The sequence below is a fragment of the Staurois parvus genome, unplaced genomic scaffold (assembly GCF_062004578.1).
Source record: "Staurois parvus isolate SC_StPar_1 unplaced genomic scaffold, SC_StPar_1.0 ptg000081l, whole genome shotgun sequence".
Lineage (NCBI taxonomy): Eukaryota > Metazoa > Chordata > Amphibia > Anura > Ranidae > Staurois > Staurois parvus.
Window position 1 is genome coordinate 12,999,378 of NW_028317877.1, and position 17,677 is coordinate 13,017,054.

At 42.4% G+C, this 17,677-nt stretch overlaps 1 protein-coding gene across 1 annotated transcript in view; it reads left to right on the plus strand.

Annotated features, from left to right (window-relative positions):
• The first annotated feature begins 795 nt into the window (after positions 1-795).
• LOC149468694 (cofilin-2-like) overlaps positions 796-17,677 on the plus strand; it is a 36,677-nt gene continuing 19,795 nt past the window's right edge. Inside the window, exon 1 of the mRNA XM_089669792.1 lies at positions 796-941. Coding sequence (XP_089525918.1) covers positions 939-941 — 3 coding nt within the window. The 5' untranslated portion in view covers positions 796-938. The remainder of the gene's footprint in view (positions 942-17,677) is intronic.

The window sequence follows — 17,677 nt, forward strand, 5'->3', positions numbered from 1 at the left end:
GGGGTCAGTAGGGGGCGCCATGAGATGCCCCTGGTACCTTTCATAGGCTTTTTTGGGTGTGGGTGAGGACACAGGGGCCCCATGATCTCCTATTGCCTGGGGGCCCCATGAGTTGTCAGTCCGCCCCTGCCCCAGCATGTTATCCTATGTGTCCATGCACACATAGACTGTAATCAACGTTTTTTGGCAGTGACATGTTTTGGCTGGAAAAAAAACCCAGGACTAGTGGGTTTCTAGAGGAGTTTTTTAGCTGTAAAAATGCTCTAACGCTGAAAAACGTGGCAAAACACGGTAAAACATTGCAAACCGGCATTTTTGGACTTTTTTGCCCCCCTCCCAATTTTTTTCTGGTAAAGAAAACACTAAAACCGCAAACGTGGAAAAATGCGGCTAAACGCTGATGCAAAAAAATTTTTTAAAAAGATGAAAAGCTCTGATTTTTAACGCGACTTTACACAGCTAACGTTACCAGCATTATCAAAACGTCCAGTGTGCATGAAGACGTACAATCAAGCTCCCCAACAATGTATTTTTATCAATGAAATTGGCCATAGACCTCTTCTAACCAACAGATCATAGGTGCATACCCATTCATCGTGTATTTGACATATCCCAAGGATAACATACTGTATATATTTGAATATATATATATCAACATACAATATATCTTTCAGCTTTTATTACTCTGCCCCACCTCTTCTTTTTTGAATAGCCTATAAGGCAGTGCCACTGCTGCATGGCTAGAAGCTGACACAAGGATAGGCTGTCATCAGTGCTATTCTCTGCCCTTGCAAAGCGCCTCACCTGTAGGAGTGTGAGATATATTACAGACAGAGCTCAGCTTCAGCAGGTGCACACACAAAGGACAGCCCTGCTTCTTAAGTTACCGATAACTCCATCCAGCTTATCCTGAGCTACAGCCAAGCACTCTACCAGGAATGGTAAGTCATTATTTATTGCAAAACTTGCATACTTCTTTGTTTAATATCTATAACTAACATCCTATATAAAAACCAGCTATGTTGTATAAAGTCAATGCCAAGCTTTTACCAAGGAAAACTAATCTAAAATAGCAGAATAAAACAAAGCAAAATAAATAAATAAATAAATAAAGGATCTACGTATTGCCAATGTCTTTCTAATACAAATACGTAGATTTTCTTTCCTTTGATGGAGGATTTGAAGGATGCACGGTACGGGTAAGCAGTTCTGTAAACAAATCATTCAATGTAAGCAGAAGTGTACTATTGAAATACGTGACAATGTGTTTACTTTCTTCAATCATTTGTCCATGAGTCTAAGATATCACAGATAAATCAGATTGTTAAATGAAAAAAAAAAATGACTAAAATATTCCTCTGTTCCGTACTATCCATCGTAACTATTGAATGTTTAAAAAATGTTTTTTATCATAAGAGTTTTCCTTTCTTCTTTTATTTTTTTAACCTGATGTTTTCCATTTGCTTTATAGTTCTTAGAACTTTAAACAATTTCATTACGTATATTTAGCAGTCGTATTAAAAAGATGACATGGATTATGTAGTTAGGCTGAAACCCACAAATGATTAAAGGGAAAGAGGATGACTCAGTACAGCTGTATTATAGAATGACAAAGCTAAGTGGAATAGTCAGCCCTTTCTGAGCCGAAGCTATAGAAGGCAGTGAGTGTACTTACATCATTAATAAGTTATGTGCACCCTCGTTCTTAGGATCATCTCAAAGCTCCAGTCATCTGCTTTCATCTAGGAAATATGTTCTTCGTAAAAGATGATCTTAAGCTTCAATCCTCCTAAACGTATTTGGTTCTTAACTGGAATGTGGCGAGACTGGGAGACCCACTGCTTTTTTATCCTCTATATTTCTAGAAATGAAATCACCACGCAGGGGCGGACTGACAGCTCATGGGGCCCCCGGGCAATAGGGGATCATGGGGCCCCTATGTCCTTCGCCCACACCCAAAAAAGCCTATGAAAAACCCAATGAAAGGTATCAGGGTCACCTCATGGGGCCCCCTACTGACCCCGGGCCCTCGGGCAGTGCCCGAGTGCTCGAATGGTCAGTCCGCCCCTGTCACCACGCCATACTTACCAGCTCTGCTCCTGTCACATGTATGTACTCACCCCCACATACACTGATTAAAAAGGGGTGTTCCTGCCATTGATAGCCCCTGCGTGGGTGTACCTTTTGCCCTGTTGGCATTAGAGCACTGTTTTTACTTTTTTTTATTTTGCATTTTTTTTATCTGTGCAATTGATAGCCCCTGTGTGGGAGTGTTTTATTGCCTCTGCTTTATATTGTTTAAAAAATTAATAAAAACCATTGAAATAGAAAAAGGGGTGTTCCAATGAAACAGGGCAAGTCAGACGGTACTTGTAACCTGCAGTTTACTACACAGGTGCAAAGTCGGAAGCAGTAATGCAATACAGGCTCAGGATGGCAAAGAGCATGCATACACTGCAGAATAATACAGAGCAGATTATGAAAGCTGCACAAACATGGATGCTTCATAGCAATGTCTTTGTGATTCAACCAGTGTAACATGTGGCCTCATAGCCTAAACTCTAAAAGACTTTATAATAACAGAGGGTCTAGATGAGAATAACTAATTCAGTAAAATAGTTCAGAACATAAGCAGCTATTTGCAATTATCCTCATAAAAACCATTCCTCTCAGTGAAGTCCAGGGTAGTTCTGATAACACAGGTGGACAGCTGGAGGGGTCCTAGGCCTGTGGATGGAACGTTATTATTGTGATAGCAATGGAGGTGGGGCTGTTCATAGTAGCTGGGGCTTTTGGATAAGCATCATGCTAATAGGCTTTGGCCTGGCTGCCTGCTTGCTAGTTCTGATTGTGAAGGGCCTCTCACCTGGCTGTGAATCACTGGCCAGCTACCTCTGCTCTGCCAGGCATCACCTCTCTGAGCTGCTGAGGCAGGGAAGTAGATATACTTATTCAGGAACTTATGGAGTTGGGGAAAATGGAGTATGGTGCATGGTGAGTAAATGGGCACTCTGATACAACAACTTCTCCTATTGCAATCTCTATAATGAAAAATAATGGAAACATATATCAGAAAAAATACATAGCCAATGTAGACCAAGGTATAGGGGGCTGAGCCATATGCAACCACTCACACATCATATTGCTATCAAAAAACACATTCCTATGTGTTATGAAAGGTTCCAGACTTCTAACTACCACAGCATTACAGTCAAGTCCTCATTGCTGCCCCTGCATAGTTTTTGTATTTGCGTTTGGTGGTATAGTAGTATAGCGGTGGTAAATATCTTACAGTCTGGCCTACTCTGGCTCCATACGCCTAGAAACGCAATTAATGTCAGAGGCATTTTTCGTACTGTTCGTTTGTCTCAATCCTCTAACTGCTACTATATCTGGATAACAGACTTACTGGCTGGATCGCCAGGGGAAATAAAGGTAAAGTGCTAAAATAAGAAAGCTAATACAGCCACCATATCTAAGAACTTCAACTTAATACCTTTTTTGCTTTGGGTATTATACCACTTTAAGGCTGCCTATTGTGAGTATGATCCAGGATAACAATGTAAGAAGAGACTAGCATGACCAAGCTGTTGCCTTGTTTTTGTGCACATAAATAATGCGCAATTTAATGGTTCAGTTCTGTTACCGGTATACATTTAAATACAAAAAAACCCTAACTGAATTTCATTTACTTGCAAGCAATACCAGGTCAATTCACAAGCTGTTTTTAGGTATTACTTCCTTGATACAGCACCTTATCTTCCACATAATTCCTAAATCTTAAATTATAGGATGTATAGCACACTTTAGCCCATTCTGTGTGTGGTGGTAGTTTACCAACAATAGTGCTTTTATTAGCCTGCCATGTTGTTTTATAGGTAGTTATGGAACAAAAATCAGAATAAAAGTCCATTCATAAGGATAACAGGTTATCACTGCTTAGGATAAAGCCAGCTGCTGATAACTGAGACTACAGTATCTATAGAGGAAAGCAGAAAAGATGTTTAAGGTGGTGATGAAATAATACTTTACAAGTAGAGATAAGCTTTGGCATGTTTGGATGCTCTCCCGAACTCTCCTGGCTGAGACCACCAGAGAGCTATCAGAGGGGTATGTATACTTGTGGCTGCAGGGAAGGGGGGGGGGGGGGGGGCGAGAAATGCCTTGGCCAAAGATGATTGACCTATTACAGGTGACAGCTTTCTGGTGGGCTTGACCACATGGGTTCAGTAGAACATCCAAATACAGCTAAGCTCATCTCTATTCTATATTATAAGACAAATAAAAACCTGTTTATGAGAACATAAGGTTTTAACTGGTAAATGTTAATTTCTTGTGGGAAGTTTACACAACTCTGTGATTTTTATGTTGTTAAATGTAAATTTTTTTTGCAAAACCTAATGATAACATATCCATTTAGGTGAAATTTGCATATCATAAAAAAGAACTATTTAAAAAGATACTTTTTTTTATTTATTTCTTCATTTATTTATGGATTTTGCATATCAACAGTACTAATCTCCAGCAGCTTATTCGCAGCCACATTCTGCCTACATGCATGTGCTCCAACAATTGCATCATATCTCAGGGTGGGTTTCCAGATGGTGACAACAGTGGATCATTACTGTGCAGTGCAGAAGCACAAGTGGCAGACAGGAACAGAGCATTGGCACCAAGGGCCAGAACAAGGACCTTCATAATAGGATCTCCAAGTATTATACTAATGAAAGTTTCACATGTGTCCAAGATGGTGACCGGAGCAGATGCATAGAGAAAGATCTCCGTCGCATCTTGCTGTAATTTGTCTCCATCCAGGGAGTAGATGGGTCCCGCTGACATCGGGGACTCTGGGGGACATTTGTCACTGCTTGGTGAGGGGATCTGGGTTGGATTGACCCCCTCCACGGCCCGGGCGGATCGCTGTCTACGAGGCCTGCCACGGCCTATGCGGGGCCCGGACCCGGCCTGTACTCCATCCAGTCCTGGCAGCTTGGGCCCCGCTGGCATCGGGGACACCCGCAGACCTCTGCTGTTGACTGGAGGGAGGATCCAGATCAGATTGTCCCCCATCCACAGATCTGGAAGATCGCGGCCTACTGTGGTCTACGAGACCTGTTGCAACCCATACTGCACCCAGGCGCGGCTTGGATCCTGGCCAGGTGAGCTGCTACCTGGGGGAGCGGGTACCCTCTGTTGCACCTACATCTAGATCTGATGGACTCCCGCCCGATACCACTCTCTTCATTACTGTGGCTTCCCCTTATTCATCGTCCTTCACCTCTTAGTCCGACGTTGACGTACGCGCTTCAACTTTGGGATTCTATTAATTATTCTGCTGGTCTCATTCTGCCCATTTGCCTTTGCTGCGTTTGCTCCATAACCCATTATTTCCCCCAGGCTTTGACAATCCCGGACAGTTCACATGGTGGCTAGCCCATGGCTTCTGCGATGTGCATTCTTTGCTTTCTCCCACCTGGATGCTCACCTTTGAGACTCTGCATTCTTCTTATGATATGCTGTTGTGGGAGCACTATGACTACCTTCAAGTTCGTCACTTTATCAATTTATTAGCACATGCACATTCGGGACCTATAGGCTTGATCTCTCTTGTCTACTCCGCTATTATTTCTTATAGAACACCCCCGGTTCATTCTTGTCATCAACAATGGCAGTCAGAACTCGTGGGAAATGTCTGGATCAGCAAGAGTGGCAGATCATGACCCAGGCATTGTCTAAATGTTCAAGGAAAGTTATTATTTTAGAAAATGCCCATAAGGTCCTCTATAGATTGTATTACACTCCTGCACGTCTGGCCTGTTTTAATCCCTGCATACTCCCCGACTTGCTTTCAGTGTTGTCAACAAGTAGCCACCATGGCCCATATTTGGTGGACTTGCCCCAAGGTTTGCAGACTGTGGATCAGGGTTTATGCCTTTCTTTGCACTATGTTTCATACAGACATTAAGCACAACCCATACAAGGCACTATTATTTAAACCATTAGTGGGCCTACTTTGTCCTGAGCGGCAGCTGGCATCGCATCTATTCATGCCCACCAAACTAATGATCACAAAGGCCTGAAAGACCCCCCTTCTCAGCTTCAAAGCAGTCAAAAGTCGGATGAATTTTATAATGGTTAATGAGAAACTGACGACTATGCTGTTAGACACTCACACAAAGTTTCTACAGATCTGGCGTCCCTGGCTTGATATAGCCCACCAGTCCAGATTTGACCCTTTTGTCAACATAAGATTTTTTCCATCGCCACCTCCTGGAGCCCTTTATTTGTCTTTTGTCTTTTCTTTCTTCGTTCCTTCCTTTCTCTTCTCTGTTCTGCTTGTTTTCATCATATTTGCGCTGATTGTAACTTTTTTATTTTATATATATATAAGAACCGCACCAGCAATATTATATCTACCTGTTAGACTTCCATGGGAGTCTTGGGCATGGTGTGCCAATGTGCATCTAGTGAGGCTCTGTGTTTCATTTTTCTTGCCTTCTGTATACAGATTTTGTAATAACCTTTGATCTTTGTTTACTAATTTCTTGGTCTCTAAATTGTCTGCCATTTTTGCAAATCATTATGCTTTATTTTATCTTTTCATATACTGTGCTTGTGTACTCAGTTTATTTCCTTGTCTATATTTCAGTGCACTTATTGTACTATTCATCAGAAGACTTGTATGTTTTATTTCTGTTGGTCAGTGCTCTTGTTTATAACCGTTTCTCTGATGCTGTTTATTCTATAATAAAATCCATTGTAAAATAAAGTTTCACATTTAAGAATTTTGAAAACTTTTCAAATTACTTTACAATGACTGGGTTTCGTTATACATTAATGTACACACGTCATGCAATTTCTGTACATTACAAAAATTCATGGTTTATACGAGGCATCGGCAACCTCTGGCATGCTTGCTCAGGTGGGGATATTATGCCTTTTGCACTAGCACCAGTTGCCATTGCAGCAGGTACAATATGTAACACCCCTACATTCTAAAAGGGTAGGGTTTTGAGCTGCTCTAAGGGTTAATGGTAAAGGATTTGAGGCTGATCTGAGGTCTAACATTTAATGCATCGAGGATGCTCTGAGGTCTAAAATTGCATGCATTGAGGTTGATCTGAGATCTGAAGCATTCATTGAGACGGATCTGATATCTGAAGGTGCATTCATTAAGGCTGATCTGAGGTTCAAAGGTGCATGGATTGAGTCTGATCTTAGGTCTGAAGGAGCATGCATTGGTGCTATTATTATGTAGCACTACCCTCAGGGGAGCCGCTTGGTAGATTGGTTTCCCTGTTCATCTACCTTGACTCTGCGAACAACCTCAGCCCTTGATATTAAGCCTGTGAAAATACGTCTCTCTCTCTCCCCCCCCTCTCTCTCTCTCTCTCTCTCTCTCTCTTTCTCTCTCTTCGCAGCTCACATTGGAATTGTAGTCCAATAGTCCATAGTAAAATGTCTTTCCAAAACTTCATCTCCCATGATTCATTGCTGCCAACCATCAAGTCTCCAGAGCTCCTTCTGCTTGTCAGTTCCCCCGGTGGATGGAGACAAGGTAGTGTTAACCAATTCAACCTGAACTCCAGTGGAGACACAGAGACTACTACAGCACAGTGTCCTACATTTCTCTCTGGCTCTAGCCAAGCATCTGGCTACATATATAATATTTTTTATAATTAATAATAGTTTACTTGCTCTTAGCAGTACAACTATACTGTAAGTGCAAAAATTGAAAACGATTTAAGACTACCAAATACTATTTTTCACTGGCACATCGGTTGTCTAATGCTTGTAAAAATGAAACCTTATGTGGAAAAGTTTGCTGGCCCTGCTCTATACAGTCACAGAAGGGACATGCTGTCAAATGATCACAAGAACTGCATGAATGCATCTGTTCCCTTACTCTATCTATACATGACTCTCAGAGCTCCTAATAAAATACAAAATTGTACTTTTAATTATTCAGAGCTGTAATATCTCTAAAAACACACAAAAAAAATTACTGTGTGCATTAGTAAGGAGTAATGTGTAATTTTCCTATTGCTATGGTAACATCTGTTTACCTGGCAATTGTATGGTGTTGGAATACAGGTACTCATAGTTATTTGAAACCTTCAGTAGTGTTTATTAGTGATGAAGAGGTGATGTTACCACTTATTGGATATCACACCATTATCTGCTCTGCCTCTCCACAAACTCCTACAGGAAGTGTGGCAAAATGGACTTCCCCATCTTTGGGGCCGTTTCATACTATTATGGGTTCATTGCTTTAAGGCAGCCTATTCATTTTAAAGGGTTGTTTACATACCAAAATGCACCACAAAAAGGTGCAAGTACAATTTCTGGCAGTGCATGCCCACTGGGAAGGTGCATTGGGGTACCCTTCTTCTATTGCCCATAACATAGAGCAGCATTATTAACCACTTCCCATCCGGCCCATGTACATAAACGGCCAGATGGGAGCAGTGCAGGAGCAGATGGCCGTTTATAAACGTCCTTCGGCATTCCCAACCTGTGCTTGCTCCCTGATTGATTGATTGATTAAAAACTAATTTGGGTAATTTTTTTTACTAAAAAGATAGCTGAATAAATTCTGGCCAAGATGTATGAAGAAAGATTATTTATTTGCAAAATTTTATAAGAAAAACACTTTTTTTTCAAAAATATATAGCAAAAAAATAAAAATCCCAGTGGTGAATAAATACCACCAAAATAAATTTTTATCTTTCTCAAAAAAATGCTGAAAAATTCATATGGGTACAGTGTTGCATTACCGCGCAATTGTCATTCAAAGTGTGATAGCACTGAAAGCTAAAAATTGGCCTGGACAGGAAGAGGGTAAAAGTGTCTGGACTTGAAGTGGTTAATGTAATTAATAATATTCAGAATGAATGGCACTGCAACCCATTGACACATGTAACACAATAAATGGGCAGTCGGCGAAGGAAACAACTGCTTGATTTTTACATTATTACTTCAATAAGCTACATATGGATATGCAATTAAACTATATCTAAACTCCAAAAACAAACATTTATTATAAGGCAGGTTACCAGTCCTTAGATGTAGTGGCTGCAATACTTTTTTTTTTTTTTGGTTGTTTCAGGCTTTTTTCCTATAACTTTAACCTTGTGATTCTGCCAGTAACACACTTGCAATCCTAGGATAACAACACCTACTTGCTGTTCTGTATCAGGACAACAGAAACAAGATAGGACTAAAGAACCCATCTTTTCTCTTATTGTTCATAATGTAGCGGAATGTGTTTCTGTCCTCCTAAGAAAACAATGTAATTGACAACAGTCAGCATCGGCAGGAAGCACAGAAAGCATCAGCTCACAAGATTACAATGCCAGGGTATTTTAAATCTTTGACTTCATGCCAGGGGCGGACTGACAACTCATGGCGCCCCGGGCAATAGGGGATCATGGGCCCCTGTGTCCTTGCCAAAACTTAAAAAAGCCTATGAAAAAGGTACCAGGGGCATCTCATGGGGCCCCCTGCTGACCCCAGGCCCTCGGGCAGTGCCCGAGTTTCCAAATGGTGAGTCCGCCCCTGCTTCATACTTATCTTATGAGACCTCCCAGCAATAGTTTTTGTAATAGACATACAGTAACAAAATTCTAAATGCCTGTCCTTATTCCAGACAGCCATGGCCATATCTATTATAAATGAAAGCTTGTTTTGTAACCTAGACTCACATTTAGACACATGACGTGGGTTCCCTGGAAAGTACCGGGGCTACTGAGAGCTGCATTCAGCACTGACAACTTGTCGGTTGTTCTTGTTCTGCCAACTTCTTGGGTTCTCAGCACCAGGAACAGGGGTGAGAAGGAGATCAGAGGCTAACTAGATCAATCTATCACCTGCAGTGAGAAAGGGTGGCAACAGAAGTCCATTTACAGAACACCTAAAGAGTGCCCCACCCGCACCCTACGCACACTCCCAAGCATGGGGACAGGTTTGTGGGCTACTCACAACCACCTGCAGAAGCAAAAAGATGGCCTGATGATAATATGACCTGCCCTTTAAAGCACACTTGATTTTAAAATGATGGCTTTCAATTATTCTTTTTAGATATACAGTTGCAAGAAAAAGTATGTGAACCCCCTGGGATTACGTGGAGTTTTGCATGAATTGGGCATAAAATGTGCTCTGAACGTCATCTAAGTCACAACAATAGAAGAACACAGTCTGCTGAACATAATACTACACAAACATTAGATGTTGCCATGGTTTAATTGCACATAACATGTAAACATTCACAGTGCAGGGAGGAAAAAGTATGTGAGGCCCTAGCTTAATGACTTCTCCCAGAGCTAATTGGAGCCAGGAGTGAGCCAACCTTGACTCCAATCAGTGTGATTATATTGGATGTGTTGCTGACAGCTGCCCTGCCCTTAAAAAACACACACCTGTTTTGGGTTTACTGGTTTTAAGAAGCACTTTCTGATGTGAACCATGCCTCGCAGAAAAGAGCTCTCAGAAGACCTACGATCAAGAATTGTTGACTTGCATGAAGCTGGAAAGGGTTACAAAAGTATCTCCAAAAGCCTTGATGTTCATGTGTCCACGGTAAGACAGACTGTCTACAAATGGAGAAAGTTAAGCACTGTTGCTACTCTCCCTAGGTATGGTCGTTCTGTAAAAATGACTGCAAGAGCACAGCGCAGAATGCTGCATGAGGTAAAGAAGAATCCCAGAGTGTCAGCTAAAGACCTACAGAAATCTCTGGCACATGCTAACATTTTGTTGACACATCTACAATAAGGAAAACATTAAACAAGAATGGAGTACATGGGAGGACACCACGGAGGAAGCCATTGCTGTCCAAAAAGAATATTGCAGCACGTTTGAAGTTTGCAAAAGAGCACCTGGATATTCCACAGCACTACTGGCAAAATATACTGTGGACAGATGAAACCAAGATTGAGTTGTTTGGGAAGAACACACAACACTATGTGTGGAGAAAAAAAGGCACAGCACACCAACATCAAAACCTCATCCCCACTGTAAAACATGGCGGAGGGAACATCATGGTTTGGGGCTGCTTTGCTGCCTCAGGGCCTGGACGGATTGTTGTCATTGATGGGAAAATGAATTCCAGAGTTTATCAAGACATTTTGCAGGAAAACGTACGACCATCTGTCTGCCAACTGAAGCTCTGCAGAGGATGGGTGATGCAACAGGACAATGACCCAAAGCATACAAGTAATTCAACAAAACAATGGCTGCAACAGCACAGAATACGCCTTCTGGAGTGGCCCAGTCAAAGTCCTGACCTCAACCCGATTGAAATGCTGTGGCATGACCTTAAGAGAGCGATTCACACCAGACATCCCAAGAATATTGCTACACTGAAACAGTTTTGTGAAGAGGAGTGGTCCAAAATTACTCCAGATCGCTGTGCAGGTCTGATCTGCAACTACAGGAAACGTTTGGTTGAGGTTATTGCTGCCAAAGGAGGGTCAACCAGTTATTAAGTCCAAAGGTTCACATACTTTTTCCTCCCTGCACTGTGAATGTTTACATGTTATGTGCAATTAAACCATGGCAACATCTAATGTTTGTGTAGTATTATGTTCAGCAGACTGTGTTCTTCTATTGTTGTGACTTAGATAACGTTCAGAGCACATTTTATGCCCAGTTCATGCAAAACTCCACGTAATCCCAAGGGGTTCACATACTTTTTCTTGCAACTGTACAAACAGAATAGATTTGCTTGATGTAAATAGCCTTATCAATGTGTGGTTTATTATTAAAAAAAAAATCATATTTCTATGTATAATTTGTAATTGTATACAGTATATAAACATGGGAGTAGTAATATCTGTTCACTGCATACTTCGGCTCTGCATCCTCAACTTGTTCACAACAGCATACCCCCTGTGGGGCTAAAATCTCAATACTCATTAACTACTTCCCGTCCAGCCCATGTACATAAACGGCCGGATGGGAGCAGTGCAGGAGCGGGTGGCCATTTATAAACGTCCTTCCGCATTCCCTGCCTGTGCGCGCTCCCTGTGCGTCGCTGTACGGGACCTCTGTGTGAGGTCCCGATCATGTGATCACTGATTGGCCAAGCAGTGATCACATGAATAGTAGTAAGCAAGATGTCACTTGCTGACATCATTGCTTACTACTAGTGAAATCTGTGAATGATCACAGAGGTCACATGGTACAAGGCTATTCACAACAGCCTTGTACAGGGGTGGGCAAACTTTTTGACTTGAGGGCCGCAATGGGTTCATATATTGGACCCGGGGGCCGGACCAAGAGTAGATGAATGATGTGTATGTGTCATCCATAGTAAGTATAGTAATATTCCCCCATAGTAAGCATAGTAATTAATCCCCCATATAGTAATTCATCCCCCATAGTAATTCATCCCCCATATAGTAATTCATCCCCCATAGTAATTCATCCCCCATAGTAATTAATCTCCCATATAGTAATTCATCCCCCATAGTAATTAATCCCCCATATAGTAATTCATCCCCCATATAGTAATTCATCCCGCATATAGTAATTCATCTCCATAGTAATTCATCCCCCATAGTAATTCATCCCCCATATAGTAATTAATCCCCCATATAGTAATTCATCCCCCATAGTAATTCATCCCCCATATAGTAATTAATCCCCCATATAGTAATTCATCCCCCATAGTAATTCATCCCCCATAGTAATTCATCCCCCATATAGTAATTCATCCCCCATAGTAATTCATCCCCCATAGTAATTCATCCCCCATATAGTAATTCATCCCCCATAGTAATTCATCCCCCATATAGTAATTCATCCCCCCTATAGTAATTCATCCCCCATAGTAATTCATCCCCCATATAGTAATTCATCCCCCCTATAGTAATTCATCCCCCCTATAGTAATTAATTCCCCATATTAATTCATCCCCCATATTAAGTCCCCCCTGTGTCAATTCACTTACCTTTGCTCCGCGCGTTCCTCTCGCCGTGTTCCCGCGCGGTTCCGGTGTAGCATGAAAATCTGTCTCCTATGAGGATCTGTCCCCCTCGACGTATCTGCGCATGTGCCAGTTTCAGGCATTAGCAGCCGATCTGCGATCTCCGGCACATGCGCAGATACGTCGAGGGGGACAGATCCTCATAGGAGACAGATTTTCATGCCACACCGGTCTTCAGGGCGGACTGTGAGAGGAGCCTAGCGGGAGCCTAGCTCCGCGGGCCGGATTAAAAGGTCCGCCGGGCCGTAGTTTGCCCATTTCTGGCCTTGTACCACGTGACAAGCTGTGACCAATCATATTTCTCACAGTATTTCTCAATGGCTGCAAGTATGCAGCCAGAGAGAAGGAGAAATTATTGCTTTTACAGCCTTTATGGGTGTAAAAGCAGTCAGTATATAAAAAAAAAATCTTCATCAACCCCCACAAGTAGTGTCATTATGGTGACACTGTACTGTCAGGGTGACAGCATGTTAAAAAAAACACATAAATAAGAATATAAAAAAATAAAATAAAAATGTAAATTTTTGGTTAGAAACTAATTTGGGTTTTGGGTACAGTGTTGCATTACCGCGCAATTGTCATTCAAAGTGTGATAGCACTGAAAGCTGAAAATTGGCCTGGACAGGAAGAGGGTGAAAGTGTCCGGACATGAAGTGGTTAAGCAGGGAGCATGAGTTAGGTCGGCATTTCCCAATCTGGTGTATGCGTATCCCCGGGGGGTTTCTTTTTTATGTTGGAAAAAGGCTGTGACAATGGGAAGACAGATCTTCAGTAGACGGCCCCTCAGTCAGCTTTAGTAGGACCCAGGTCCCAGCATTCAGGCCCTCAGGTAGCCCACCTGAGGCTGCGCAGCAGTAGTTGCCTGGGAGGGCAACGTGCCCTCTCCCAGGCTGGAACGATCCTGTACAGGAAAGGCCCAGAGCCAGGTGTGCTCACTGAATATATATAGCTACCCAGCATGCCATCAGAGCCAGTCTCTCTGGGATAGGCCAGGGCTGCATCAATATTTATGCTGCCATCTGCAAAGCTCCACACCTATTATCCAAAAGCTTCCCAATCTTTCTGGATGCAGAGGAAGCTATCAGGCTGGCAGAGGCTGAGCAGACCTAACTAGCAGAACACAGCAATGCTGATTAGTGTGCAAGTTTTGCTTTTAGCTAGCAACAATTACATCCACACTGTCTACAGAGAGACAAATAAATGTACCTATCAAAATACAAACTAAATCTAACTATCTACACCTAGCACCTATCTAGGAGGGTGCTACATACACAACCACTATTTAATGGCCTGGTGATCTATTTTTGATTAAATCAATTTTTACTGTGTTTTTCTGCCTCCTTGTTACATCCTCTGAATGCTCCTGAACCTCTTCCTTTCTCTCTCAATTCCATTTGTTTGGAATGAGCAGTTCATGTTACAGTCATGCGCACTGCTCTATGCACATCACAAATCCCATGGTCCATAGTAGGGGCGGACTGACAACTCATGGGGCCCCGGGGCAAAAGGGGATCATGGGGCCCCTGTTTCCTTGCCCAAACTCAAAAAAGCCTATGAAAAAGGTACCAGGGGCATCTCATGGGGCCCCCTACTGACCCCGGGCCCTCGGGCAGTGCCCGAGTTTCCAAATGGTCAGTCCGCCCCTGGTCCATAGTTCCTAGTCCATCTCAGGAATGAGCAAGAGAGGGTGACTATGTTCCTCCACAGTGGTAACATGGAAAATGAACATAGCAACCCTCTAACTGGAAGTTGGATCAGAACAGAAATAAATAGAATTTGGAGGTTGAGAACAATAGATGGTACTTTAGGATTTAACAAAGCATGTTTGATAAGAATTTTATTTTATTGTTTTAAACTAGGGTTTAGTGCCACTTTACACACAGCGGAGTTCAAACTCTGCCTGCTGAAGAGGTCTCCAGGGCTTTTTTCAGCCGGAACGTGCCCACCACTAACTGCAGTCACTTCCAGTTACCAGTGACAGGTTCCTCTGCTGGAGGTTCACAAGCTCTTTTCCTAGCGGTGCGCACCTCTCCTGGTGATTTGCGCACATCCCTCCCTGCCCTGCACGATCTCTATGAGAGCAGAGGAGGGAGGGACCAGGGGATGTCCGCAGCCACTTTAGTGTTGTAAGCTGCCCCTCTCTCCTCTCTATGGTGCTCTAGATGAAGGAGAGAGGATCTGGGTGAGAAAGGATGCTTTGTACTGGAACGTTGTGTTAGGTGTGTTTGGAGGGGGGGACCTTTGTACTGGGATGGGAGATAGCTGAAAATTTTGGGTAAACTAACCTGTGAAATATGCTGTTAACCCTGCAACTTGTTCATAGCAAATTCCCAAGCCTTGCAGCCTGTACAAAGCACATTCTGAACACTTCACCCCTTACATAGCACACTCTGAACCCTGCGCTCTGTACGTAGCGCACTCCTGGACCTTCCACCCTGTATATAGCTCACTTCTGAGCCCTTCACCCTGTATGTAACACACTCCTGAACCCTCTGCCCTGTATATAGCTCACTCCCGAGTCCTACACCCTGTACATAGTGCACTCCTCAACCCTGCACCCTGTATGTAGTACACTCCTGAGCTTTGCACCCTGTACATAGCACACTTCTGAGTTCTGTATCCAGTACATAGCACACTCCTGAAACTTGCACCCTGTACGTAAAGCACGCCTAAGCCCTGCACCCTGTACATAGAGCACTCCTGAACCTTGCGCCCTGTACATAAAACACTCCTGGGCCCTGCACACTGAAAACTGTACGTAGCACACACCTGAGCTTTACGCCGTGTACATGGCACACTCCTGAACCCTGAACTCTTTACGTAGCACACTAGTGAGCCTTGCACCCTGTACATAGTGTACTCCTAAGCCTTATGCCCTATACATAGCACACTCCTGAACCCTGCACCCTGTACATTTTTGGGATATCTCTTTGCTGGATAGGGATGTTTCCTTGCTGAATTGGGGATGTCTCCTTGCTGGATAGGGATGTCTCTTTGCTGCATAGGGGACATCTCTTTGCTGGATAGGGAATGTCTCTTTGCTGGATGGGGGTATCTTTTTGCGGAATATTTTGGGCTGTCACTTTGCTGGATTGGAATGTATCTTTGCTGGATTGGGTCATCTCTTTGCTGAATATATGGGGATGTCTCTTTGCTGGATGAGGGGGCATCTCTGATGAATATATGGGGATGTCTCTTTGCTGGATATAAGGGGGCTGTCTATTTGCTGGAGTTCAGGATGCTGTCTCTTTCCTAGATATATGAGGGGGCTGCTTCTTTGCTGGATATATGGGGGACTGTCCACTGTTGCTGAAGAAATCTATTCTTGCTGTAGTGGGTCTCTTATTGCTTTTACTTAAATAACAAATTCTAAGGACTCATGCTCGCCCCTCCAGGTTCCTTGTTCTCTATAGGGAGCCATTCTAAGGGTTGTTCTAGGGGCAGGGACAAGCGTGACCTAGGGGAGAAGGGTGAGTTCCTGCACCTTTTTTCTGAGAGAAAAATCCCTGGCAGTTTCTATTGTACAAAGCCTTTATTACATTTAACAGAGATCACTTACATACAAGTGTGCAATATGTGTTTCATTAATGCATGTGAAAAATATAAAAACTTGCACATATTTAACAGAACTAAAACGTTAATCAGCTGGTTTTGAATTTAAGGAAAAAAACAAAGCAACTTTGGGAACATGTTACCCAAGCAGTGCTTGAAATATAAATACAGTATTTGTAATCCAACTTTCAAAGGTATTCACTGTGATACTCCATTCAAGACAAAATAAAACATTGGCCTGCAGCCTGGGAAACGATTCAATCTTTTCAGGAAGAATGATCTAGCCAGTTGGTTTTAAATTACTCTTCAATCTTTGTGAAAACGTTTCTCTGTCTCATGTTCTATGTAGTTTTTCTCTCTTTATTAATGACCTGAATTAAAATAATTTTGACTAAAAATCGTTTACACTTTACTGGGTTTACTGTGTGTTATCTGCTGAAATTGGCAAAATATTAGGGGAATTTGGATGCAATGCAACAGGTGCAAAGACAACAAGGCATAGCTGGTGCCTTTTATCATTTTACATGTTTTATTATGTGTTACTGGTTGCACTTGCACTGTTTTTGGTTTAAAAAAAAAAAAGTATATATAAACTCAGTTTCTACAATTTATCCTATAAGCTTTATAGTAGAACTATGTCCTTCTTTAAAATAAAAAAAAGAATAAATATATATATATATATATATATATATATATATATATGTGTGTGTGTGTGTGTATCTGTGTGTGTGTGTTGCAGCACATAATCATACATGCATATACATTTACTCTTAGGTCATCCATAGAAGGTTCATTTTTTTTTTTGAACAGCCAACAGACTGGCATCCAGACATGCAAGATGAATTGGGGAATTCTCCCCGTTGCAGCAGAAGTCAGAATACACTGATCAGCGGCTGCAGCCAGCTGACCAACAAAAGTTTTCCAACAGTCCCATTCCACAAGAGTTGATTGTTAGATTAACTTCTGAACTAATGCTGAAGCAGCCGAATTTCAATTATTCTGTGGACAGCTTTAATTCCCCTGCAAAGTCCTACAAATACCAGTTGATCCTAGCAGTGAAGTCCGCCTAATGCATCTTCTTGTGATGTGCAGGCAACAATGCTGCACTGCTTCTGAATTCAGGGCAGAGTTGCCATT